At 47.5% G+C, this 12,004-nt stretch overlaps 1 protein-coding gene across 2 annotated transcripts in view; it reads left to right on the top strand.

The window, feature by feature from the left end:
- Positions 1 to 12,004, top strand: part of HACE1 (HECT domain and ankyrin repeat containing E3 ubiquitin protein ligase 1) — a 185,466-nt gene that overhangs the window by 100,992 nt on the left and 72,470 nt on the right. Inside the window, exon 11 of one of the 2 annotated variants that reach the window (XM_063917044.1) lies at positions 9,680 to 9,830. In XM_063917044.1, the coding sequence (XP_063773114.1) occupies positions 9,680 to 9,830 (151 nt within the window). Of the gene's footprint in view, positions 1 to 9,679; positions 9,927 to 12,004 lie in introns of both variants that reach the window. The other variant, XM_063917042.1, reaches the window with a different exon arrangement.

Here is a 12,004-nt window from a genome sequence, read left to right as displayed (position 1 = left end):
AGACTGCTCCTCCACAGGACACACTGAATCACCATTGTAACTGGTACCAGGGGGTTATAGCGAAGGGGGGTTCGCAAGATCAGCGGTTATACTGCTGTGGGAAAAATTACACATAGAAGACACCCAGCGGGGCGCTGCTCGTCTGTGGTATAGTATGCTGGTTCCATTCCGCTCTGTGTCACTCCATTAAGGGTAGGCTGGGATAAGTGTGCATAGCTCACTAATACTACACTGTGTTATCATACTAACTGTGTGATTTTCTGCTCAGCATGTCTGCAAATAAGTCTGTGTGTACTTTATGCAAGGATAGGTTTACACCTTCCTCACAGGGGTCCCTCATGTGTACCCAGTGCTCAATTCCTTCACAAGGTAGTAATGTGCAGGAACCAGAGTGGATGGAATCATTTAAAACTATGGTTTCCAGTATTAATTCAGAGTTAGCTACGGCTAAACAAGAAAGGCAAGCTCTGAAACAAACAATGGAACGTTTATGGTTGTTGCTGCAGACACACAGACAGGCTCTTCAGCCCCCCCCTGTTGGTCTCTCACAAACACACTCTCCCTCACTTGTTACAATCTGACTGAGTCTGAACTACCAGAGTTTGATGAAGTAGGTGCAGAGGTGGACGAGGATAATTCCTTGTCCCCGGGTGTTGAGGCTTTTATTCATGCCATTAGAGAGGTGCTCAATATCCTGATAAGGAGGAAGAACAGGCAGAGGAATTGTATTTTAATGTGAAACCAAAGTCCTCTGAGACCTTCCCGGTTTCTAAAGAATTAGATTCCCTGGCTAAGGCAGAATGGATTAATCCTGACATAAAATGTATTACCCCTAAACGGGTGTTAAATTCTTTCCCTACAGAGGATAGGAAAGTCTGGGAAACCCCACCGGCAGTGGAGACGTCTGTGTACAGGCTGTCACGTAAAATTGTTTCTCTAGCATCCATAAGGGATATTGGGGACACATTAGTACGATGGGTATAGACGGGGTCCAAAGGAGCCAGTGCACTATAAATTTCTTCAACTGGGTGTGCTGGCTCCTCCCCTCTATGCTCCCTCCCACAGGCAGTTTAGGAAAAAGTGCCCTCAGGAGAGGATGCACACTGTGCTAGCTCCAGAGATATTTTTTCAGTTTCTAGGGGAGTCCCCCGGTTCATGGTGCGACTGTCACATGGGTGAGGGACCCACTATAGCCCCTGTGTAAAACTGGCTAGCGGTGGACTGAACTAAGCATTCATGTGAGATTACAGCATGTTTTGGAGACATGGCCTGTATAAATATGTTCTGTAGCTCCGGCGCCATTACGGGGGGCGGAGCTACATCTGAGCGGGCTTAGTGGCATTTTGGCACCTTCCTCTGCATAAGCAGCAACAGCCTCATACAGCTCCTCCGGACTCTGACACACGCTGGATCACTGGTATCAGGTGTAGTTTAGGGGGAGAGCCGAAGGGAAAGATGGTAGCCTCATACGAGACCATTCAGTATGGAAGGTTCCATGCCAGACCCTTTCAATTGGACATCCTGAACAAGTGGTCTGGTTCCCATCTTCAGATACACCGGATGATTCAACTGTTACCCCAGGCCAGGATTTCACTCCTGTGGTGGCTGCAGTCTTCTAATCTCCTGGAAGGTCGACGCTTGGGGATTCAGGATTGTGTCCTCCTCACGACGGATGTGAGTCTGAGAGGATGAGGAGCTGTCACCCGAGGGGTGCAGTCCCAGGGCAGGTGGTCTGCCCAAGAGGCCCTACTTCCGATCAATATCCTGGAACTTCGGGCTATCTACAATGCTCTGATTCAGGTCTCCCCTCTGCTCCGGGATCAGGCAATTCAGGTACAGTTGTACAACGCCACGGCTGTAGCGTACATCAGTCGACAAGGAGGGACAAAAAGCTGGGCCTGCATGCAAGAAGTATCAAGAATACTCCTCTGGGCGGAAAGAAATGCAAGAGCCCTGTCCCCAATCTTCATTCCGGGACTGGACAACTGGGAAGTAGACTTCCTGAGTCGCCACGATCTCTACCCTGGGGAAGCACCCTACATCCTCAGGTGTTTCAACATATCATCGACAGGTGGGGTTGCCCCCAGATTGACACGATGGCGTCTCGCCTCAACAAGAAATTTCACTGCTATTGCTCGCGAACCTGAGACTCTCAGGCGTGCGCAGTGGATGCAGTGACGTCGCCTTGGCTATACCAGCTGGTATATGTATTTCCTCCGATTCCGTTGATCCCAAAGGTGCTCAAGAGGATCCGACATCAAGGAGTACAAGCAATTCTGCTTGCCCCGGAGAGCATAGTACGCAGATCTTCTGGGCATGTCCATAGAAGACCCTTGGCCACTACCATTAAGAAGGGATCTTCTTCCGCAAGGTCTGTTCGTCTACGCGGACTTACAGCGGCTTCGTTTGACGGCATGGAAGTTGAGCAGAACATCCTAGCTCACAAGGGACTTTCCCAAAAGATCATTGCCACTATGGTACAAGCCTGGAATTCTATGACGTCAAAACACTATCATAATATCTGGCGGAGATATGTCTCCTGGTGCGAGGAATGCACATTTCCATCTGCTGAATTCCACTTGGGTTGATTTCTTTGTTTCCTGCAGGCTGGAGTGGATAAAGGCTTACGTGTGGGATCCATTAAGGTCCAGATTTCAGCTCTTTCAATCTTTTTCCAAAAGAAGTTGGCTATGCTGCCTGAAGTTCAGACCTTCTTGCAAGGGGTGCTTCACATACAACCTCCATTTGTGCCGACTACGGCACCTTGGGATTTGGATGTGGTGTTACTATATCTGCAGTAATATATTATTCCCCAGTATCCACTAGGACGTTAGAGAAAATAGGAATTTAATACCTACCGGTAATTCCTTTTCTTGTAGTCCGTAGTGGATACTGGGCGCCCGCCTCTGTGCTTCATTTTCCTGCTTACCTGTTTGAAAGTGTTATTGGATGGGTTTGCTGTTGCTTTCCTGTTCCATGTTTGGTTAGCGTTGCTATCCTTATATTGTTATCATTGCTTTCCTCTGTTCTGGTTAGCTTTGCTTTCTTATTGTTGTGTGTTGGTTCGTTACCTCACCGCTTTATGGGGGTCATTCCGAGTTGATCGCTCGCTAGCTAGTTTTAGCAGCCGTGCAAACGCTATGCCGCCGCCCAATGGGGAGTGTATTTTAGCTTAGCAAAAGTGCGAACGCATGTGCAGCCGAGCTCTACATAGACAGTTTGTGCAGTTTCTGAGTAGCTCTGAACCTACTCAGCGCTTGCAATCACTTCAGCCTGGTCGTGTCCGGATTTGACGTCATACACCCGCCCAGCGAACGCCCAGCCACGCCTGCGTTTTTTCAGACACGCCTGCGTTTTTGCAAACTCTCCCTGAAAACGGTCAGTTGACACCCAGAAACGCCCCCTTCCTGTCAATCTTCTTGCGGCCGCCAGTGCGAGGGAAAACTTCGCTAGAACCTGAGCACAACCACAAAGAGCTTTGTACCCGTACGTCGCGCGTGCGCATTGCGGGACATATGCATGCGCAGAAATGCCGTTTTTACTCCTGATCGCCGTGCTGCAAAAATCGTCAGAGAGCGATCAACTCTGAATGACCCCCTATGTGTTATATCCTTCTCTCAAAGTATGTCCGTCTCCTTGGGCACAGTTTCCTAGTCTGAGTCTGCTAGGAGGGGCATAGAGGGGAGGAGCCAGCACACACTATTGATTTTTCTCTGACGTCCTAGTGGATGCTGGGAACTCCGTAAGGACCATGGGGAATAGACGGGCTCCGCAGGAGACTGGGCACTCTAAAAGAAAGATTAGGTACTATCTGGTGTGCACTGGCTCCTCCCACTATGACCCTCCTCCAGACCTCAGTTAGATTTCTGTGCCCGTCCGAGCTGGATGCACACTAGGGGCTCTCCTGAGCTCCTAGAAAGAAAGTTTATTTTAGGTTTTTTATTTTACAGTGAGACCTGCTGGCAACAGGCTCACTGCATCGAGGGACTAAGGGGAGAAGAAGCGAACCTACCTGCTTGCAGCTAGCTTGGGCTTCTTAGGCTACTGGACACCATTAGCTCCAGAGGGATCGACCGCATGGAACTGGCCTTGGTGTTCGTTCCCGGAGCCGCGCCGCCGTCCCCCTTACAGAGCCAGAAGCAAGAAGAGGTCCGGAAAATCGGCGGCAGAAGACTTCGGTCTTCACCAAGGTAGCGCACAGCACTGCAGCTGTGCGCCATTGCTCCTCATGCACACTTCACACTCCGGTCACTGAGGGTGCAGGGCGCTGGGGGGGGCGCCCTGAGGGCAATATATGACACCTTGGCTGGCAAATCTACATCATATATAGTCCTAGAGGCTATATAGATGTAAAATTACCCCTGCCAGTATTCCAGAAAAAGCGGGAGAAAGTCAGTTGAAAAAGGGGCGGGGCTTATCCCTCAGCACACTGGCGCCATTTTCTCTTCACAGTGCAGCTGGAAGACAGCTCCCCAGGCTCTCCCCTGTAGTTTTCAGGCTCAAAGGGTTAAAAAGAGAGGGGGGGCACAAAATTTAGGCGCAATATTGTATATACAAGCAGCTATTGGGAAAAATTCACTCAATATAGTGTTAATCCCAAAATTATATAGCGCTCTGGTGTGTGCTGGCATACTCTCTCTCTATCTCCCCAAAGGGCTGTGTGGGGTCCTGTCCTCAGTCAGAGCATTCCCTGTGTGTGTGCGGTGTGTCGGTACGGCTGTGTCGACACGTTTGATGAGGAGGCTTATGTGATGGCAGAGCAGATGCCGATAAATGTGATGTCGCCCCCTGTGGGGCCGACACGAGAGTGGATGGATAGGTGGAAGGTATAAACCGACAGTGTCAACTCCTTACATAAAAGGCTGGATGACGTAACTGCTATGGGACAGCCGGCTTCTCAGCCCGCACCTGCCCAGGCGTCTCAAAGGCCATCAGGGGCTCAAAAACGCCCGCTCCCTCAGATGGCAGACACAGATGTCGACACGGAGTCTGACTCCAGTGTCGACGAGGTTGAGACATATACACAATCCACTAGGAACATCCGTTACATGATCCCGGCAATAAAAAATGTGTTACACATTTCTGACATTAACCCAAGTACCACTAAAAAAGGGTTTTATGTTTGGGGAGAAAAAGCAGGCAGTGTTTTGTTCCCCCATCAAATGAGTGAATGAAGTGTGAAAAAGCGTGGGTTCCCCCGATAAGAAACTGGTAATTTCTAAAAAGTTACTGATGGCGTACCCTTTCCCGCCAGAGGATAAGTTACGCTGGGAGATATCCCCTAGGGTGGATAAGGCGCTCACACGTTTGTCAAAAAAGATGGCACTGCCGTCTTAGGATACGGCCACTTTGAAGGTACCTGCTGATAAAAAGCAGGAGGCTATCCTGAAGTCTGTATTTACACACTCAGGTACTAGACTGAGACCTGCAGATAGTGCTGCTGCAGCGTGGTCTGTAACCCTGTCAAACAGGGATACTATTTTGCGAACATAAGACGTCGTCTTATATATGAGGGATGCACAGAGGGATATTTTGCCGGCTGGCATCCAGAATTAATGCAATGTCCATTCTGTCAGGAGGGTATTAGAGACCCGACACTGGACAGGTGATGCTGATTTTAAAAGGCACATAGAGCCTTATAAGGGTGAGGAATTGTTTGGGGATGGTCTCTGGGACCTCGTATCCACAGCAACAGCTGGGAAGAATAATTTTTACCTCAGGTTTCCTCACAGCCTAAGAAAGCACTGTATTATCAGGTACAGTCCTTTCGGCTTCAGAAAAGCAAGCGGGTCAAAGGCGCTTCCTTTCTGCACAGAGACGAGGGAAGAGGGAAAAAGCTGCACCAGTCAGCCAGTTCCCAGAATCAAAATTCTTCCCCCGCTTCCTCTGAGTCCACTGCATGACGCGGGGGCTCCACAGGCGTAGCCAGGTACGGTGGGGGGCCGCCTCAAAAAATTTCAGCGATCAGTGGGCTCGCTCACAGGTGGATCCCTGGATCCTTCAAGTAGTATCTCAGGGGTACAAGCTGGAATTCGAGGCGTCTCCCCCCCTTGCCGACAACTCCCTCAGGCAGGGAGGCTGTGCTAGAGGCAATTCACAAGCTGTATTCCCAGCAGGTGATAGTCAAGGTGCCCCTACTTCAACAAGGACGGGGTTACTATTCCACACTGTTTGTGGTACCGAAACCGGACGGTTCGGTGAGACCCATTTTAAATTTGAAATCCTTGAACACATACATAAAAAAATTCAAGTTCAAGATGGAATCGCTCAGGGCGGTTATTGCAAGCCTGGAGGAGGGGGATTACATGGTATCCCTGGACATCAAGGATGCTTACCTACATGTCCCCATTTACCATCCTCACCAGGAGTACCTCAGATTTGTGGTACAGGATTGCCATTACCAATTCCTAACACTGCCGTTTGGACTGTCCACGGCACCGAGGGTCTTTACCAAGGTAATGGCAGAAAGGATGATACTCCTTCGAAAAAAGGGAGTTTTAATTATCCCGTACTTGGACGATCTCCTTATAAAGGCGAGGTCCAAGGAGCAGTTGTTGGTCGGAGTAGCACTATCTCGGGAAGTGCTACAACAGCACGGATGAATTCTATACATTCCAAAGTCACAGCTGGTTCCTACCACACGCCTACTGTTCCTGGGGATGGTTCTGGACACAGAACAGAAAAAAGTGTTTCTCCCGCAGGAGAAAGCCAAGGAGCTGTCATCTCTAGTCAGAGACCTCCTGAAACCAAAACAGGTATCGGTGCATCACTGCACACGAGTCCTGGGAAAAATGGTAGCTTTTTACGAAGCAAAATTCCATTCGGCAGGTTCCATGCAAGAACCTTTCAGTGCGACCTCTTGGACAAGTGGTCGGGATCGCATCTTCAGATGCATCGGCTGATAACCCTGTCTCCAAGGACCAGGGTATCTCTACTGTGGTGGCTGCAGAGTGCTCATCTTCAAGAGGGCTGCAGATTCGGCATACAGGACTGGGTCCTGGTAACCACGGATGCCAGCCTTCGAGGCTGGGGGGCAGTCACACAGGGAAGAAATTTCCAAGGACTTTGGTCAAGTCAGGAGTCGTCCCTACACATAAATATTCTGGAACTGAGGGCCATTTACAATGCCCTAAGTCTGGCAAGGCCTCTGCTTCAAAACCAGCCGGTACTGATCCAATCAGACAACATCACGGCAGTCGCCCATGTAAACCGACAGGGCGGCACAAGAAGCAGGATGGCAATGGCAGAAGCCACAAGGATTCTCCGATGGGCGGAAAATCACGTCTTAGCACTGTCAGCAGTGTTCATTCCGGGAGTGGACAACTGGGAAGCAGACTTCCTCAGCAGACACGACCTACACCCGGGAGAGTGGGGACTTCATCCAGAAGTCTACCAACTGTTGGTAAACCGTTGGGAAAGGCCACAGGTGGACATGATGGCGTCCCGCCTAAACAAAAAACTAGATATTGCGCCAGGTCAAGGGACCCTCAGGCAATAGCTGTGGACGCTCTAGTGACACCGTGGGTGTACCAGTCGGTTTATGTATTCCCTCCTCTGCCTCTAAAGGTACTGAGAATAATAAGAAAACGAGGAGTATGAACGATACTCGTGGTTCCGGATGGGCCAAGAAGAGCTTGGTACCCAGAACTTCAAGAAATTATATCAGAGGACCCATGGCCTCTACCGCTCAGACAGGATCTGCTACAGCAGGGGTCCTGTCTGTTCCAAGACTTACCGTGGCTGCGTTTGACGGCATGGCGGTTGAATTCCGGATCCTAAAGGAAAAGGGCATTCCGGAAGAAGTCATTCCTACGCTGATAAAAGCCAGGAAAGAAGTAACCGCAAACCATTATCACCGTATTTGGCGAAAATATGTTGCGTGGTGTGAGGCCAGGAAGGCCCCAACAGAGAAATTTCAGCTGGGTCGTTTTCTGCACTTCCTACAGTCAGGGGTGACTATGGGCCTAAAATTGGGTTCCATTAAGGTCCAGATTTCGGCTCTGTCGATTTTCTTCCAGAAAGAACTGGCTTCACTGCCTGGAGTTCAGACATTTGTAAAGGGAGTGCTACATATTCAGCCCCCTTTTGTGCCTCCTGTGGCACCTTGGGATCTCAACGTGGTGTTGAGTTTCTTAAAATCACATTGGTTTGAGCCACTTAAAACTGTGGATTTGAAATATCTCACGTGGAAAGTGGTCATGTTATTGGCCTTGGCTTCGGCCAGGCGTGTGTCAGAATTGGCGGCTTTGTCATGTAAAAGCCCTTATCTGATTTTCCATATGGATAGGGCAGAATTGAGGACTCGTCCCCAGTTTCTCCCTAAGGTGGTATCAGCTTTTCACTTGAACCAACCTATTGTAGTGCCTGCGGCTACTAGGGACTTGGAAGATTCCAAGTTACTGGACGTAGTCAGGGCCTTTAAAAATTTATATTTCCCGGACGGCTGGAGTCAGGAAAACTGACTCGCTTTTTATCCTGTAGGCACCCAACAAAATAGGTGCTCCTGCTTCTAAGCAGACTATTGCTCGCTGAATTTGTAGCACAATTCAGCTGGAGCATTCTGCGGCTGGATTGCCGCATCCTAAATCAGTAAAAGCCCATTCCACGAGGAAAGTGGGCTCATCTTGGGCGGCTGCCCGATGGGTCTCTGCTTTACAATTTTGCCGAGCTGCAACTTGGTCAGGGGCAAACACGTTAGCTAAATTCTACAAAATTGATACCCTGGCTGAGGAGGACCTTGAGTTCTCTCATTCGGTGCTGCAGAGTCATCCGCACTCTCCCGCCCGTTTGGGAGCTTTGGTATAATCCCCATGGTCCTTACGGAGTTCCCAGCATCCACTAGGACGTCAGAGAAAATAAGATTTTACTCACCGGTAAATCTATTTCTCGTAGTCCGTAGTGGATGCTGGGCGCCCATCCCAAGTGCGGATTGTCTGCAATACTTGTTTGTAGTTATTGCCTAACTAAGGGTTATTGTTGAGCCATCTGTTGAGAGGCTCAGTTATATTTCATACTGTTAACTGGGTGTAGTATCACGAGTTATACGGTGTGATTGGTGTGGCTGGTATGAGTCTTACCCGGGATTCAAAATCCTTCCTTATTGTGTCAGCTCTTCCGGGCACAGTATCCTAACTGAGGTTTGGAGGAGGGTCATAGTGGGAGGAGCCAGTGCACACCAGATAGTACCTAATCTTTCTTTTAGAGTGCCCAGTCTCCTGCGGAGCCCGTCTATTCCCCATGGTACTTACGGAGTTCCCAGCATCCACTACGGACTACGAGAAATAGATTTACCGGTGAGTAAAATCTTATTTTTAAAGTGCCAGGCTCCAGTGGACCCGATCTATACCCCATGGTAATATACTATTCCCCAGTATCCACTACAGACTATGAGAAAAGGAATTACCGGTAGGTATTAAATTCCTATTTTTTGAGTTTATAAAAAATGTTTATTTATTGATGAAACCTATGTTTTGCATACTGGATGACTTTTGTCATTTTTTAATTTTTTTAAAGGTAAACTAATTTCTTATGATTGGTCAGTTATGTTTCCCACTGTACAAATATAAATGCAATATCAGCTATTTAAAGATGCATTTGGTCTTGGCTATATGACTAGAGTATTAAAGCATAGATTTTAACTGAAGTCCAGATTGGCATAAAATTCTGTTTCCCTTTATAGTCTCTCCAGCAGTTACGAAGCTCAAATGAAGAGTCTGCTTCGTATTGTACGGATATTTTGCCATGTTTTTCGCCTTGGCCCTTCGTCTCCCAGTAATGGAAATGACATGGGCTACAACGGAAACAAAACGCCAAGAAGCCAGGTGTTCAAGGTCAGAAAAGTATATGACGTTTTTAGGAAGATAGACGTAAAAGAGATGAATGTGACAAAGCATGCACTCATTTATCAGACCCCTTCTCAACAGGAAGTAAGTTTGGTTAATTTCATGCATGTCTGCGTTTTAGTTCAGTTCCCTTTTGCCTGTCAGTCAATCAAAATGCCATTAGATTTCCTTTATTCTTTCACTTTGAAAATTGTTTTCATTTTATTTTACTTTCAGAACTCTTTCCACCTCTGATTTTATATTTTCAATCCACTTTGTTTAAATCTTATTTTTTTCTCATTCTTTACTATTATTTTAAAGCATATTTGTGCAAGACTGTACATAATTAAGTATCTTAACTAGTTATTATTGATCATTTTAAAGTATTTCTACAATATATTAGTTATTGAGTCTAATATTTAATTGTTAAAGATAAACATGCATAATATTTAGTACAAGAAATGAAATAAAAAATTGCTAGAGCACTAAAGCTTCTATTTTTGTTTATCTTTTTTTCACAATTACACATCTGTTTTAAAATTCTTAAAATGTAGTGCTTCAAACTTGCACAAGTCGCTCAGAACCTAACAACTATGCCTTTCATTAAGCTGTAACTTGCAGTGGTGCCTGAAATGGTATGCGGTTAAAATACAGCTCGTCTGGATCCCGGCTGTCTCAATACCGACGCTGGGATCCCGACAGTTGTACAATACCGGCGAAGTAGGTGATTCTCCCTCTGTGGGTGTCCATGACACCCATAGAGGGAGAATAGAACCTGTGGCGAGCGAAGCTTGCCACCGAGCCCACAAGGGGCTTCGTTGCACCCGCCCCCTGCCGGCATTCTGGTGCATGGGATGCCGATGTCGGTATACTGCCATTCGGCATCCTGTGTGCCGGGATCCCATACCTATCCCCTTGAAAGTTTGTGAACCCTTCAGAATTTTCTATATTTAAGCTGAAATTTGGACTAAAATGACCTCATATTTTTACCCAAGTCCTAAAAACAGATAAAGGGGTATATTCAATACCTGTTGGACCCTTTCCAACGAGTCGGTATTCAATGAGCGACCAAATCCAACTGTCGGATTTGGCTGCTCCCGACAGCAGCTCCTCACCCGTCCATGCTCCGTCCCCGCTCGTCTCCTCACCGGCGTCCCCACTCATCTCCTCACCGGCATCTCCGGTGCTGGGCTCACATGTCCCTCCTACCTGTCCCCGCTTCCCCATCTCATCATCCCGGTTCCGACAGTGTTAATCTGACTTTAAAAAAAGTCGGATTGACATTGTCGGAATCGGGGCCAAAACCGGTCGGATTTGGCTGCTGCTAATCCGACAATCCATGTGTTTTCCGACAAGTCCTTCCGACCTAAACCTGTTGGAAACTGCCGTCTTTTCCGACGGCAGCTCCCGACATTTATTGAATACACCCCAAAGAGAATCAAATCACAAATGAGACAAAAAAATAATATATACTAATTTTTTTATTGAAAATAATACAGTGATACAATATTGCATATCTGTGAGTGTCCAAAAGTATGTGAAGCTTTGCTTTCAGTATCTGGTATGACCCCCTTGTGCAGCAATAACTGCATTTAAATGTTTCCTGCAATGGTTGATTTGTCCTGAACATCGGCTTGGAGGAATTTTACCCCATTCGTCCGCTTCAACTCTGTTATGTTGGTGGGTTTCCTCACATGAACTGCTCGCTTCAGGTCATTCCACAATATATCGATTGGTTTAAGGTCAGGACTTTGACTTGGCCATTCCAAAACGTAAAATGTATTCTTCTTTAATTAAGAAAAATTTTCTTTAGCCGAATGACATGTGTGCTTTGGGTCGTTGTCTTGCTGCATGACTCACATTCTCGAGATACAGCTCATGGACAGATGTCCTGACATTTTCCTTTTAGAATATTCTGGTATAATCCAGAATTCATTGTCCCATGGTAAGTTATCTTGGGCCAGAAGCAGCAATTTAAACAAAGGGAAAAGGGAAGAAATACTCTTAGGGGGTCATTCCGAGTTGATCGTAGCTGTGCTAAATTTAGCACAGCTACGATCAAGTCCCCCCCCCCCCCCTTCCCCGCACAAGTACAAAAGCATTGCTCAGCGGCAATGCTTTTGTACTTGTTGAGTAACTCCCGGCCAGCACAGCTCCTGCGGCTGACCAGAAGACGCTCGTCG

Source organism: Pseudophryne corroboree, chromosome 4 (assembly GCF_028390025.1).
Source record: "Pseudophryne corroboree isolate aPseCor3 chromosome 4, aPseCor3.hap2, whole genome shotgun sequence".
In the NCBI taxonomy this organism is placed as follows: domain Eukaryota; kingdom Metazoa; phylum Chordata; class Amphibia; order Anura; family Myobatrachidae; genus Pseudophryne; species Pseudophryne corroboree.
Note: the sequence above shows the minus strand (reverse complement) of the source record. Positions and strands in the feature narration are given on the sequence as shown.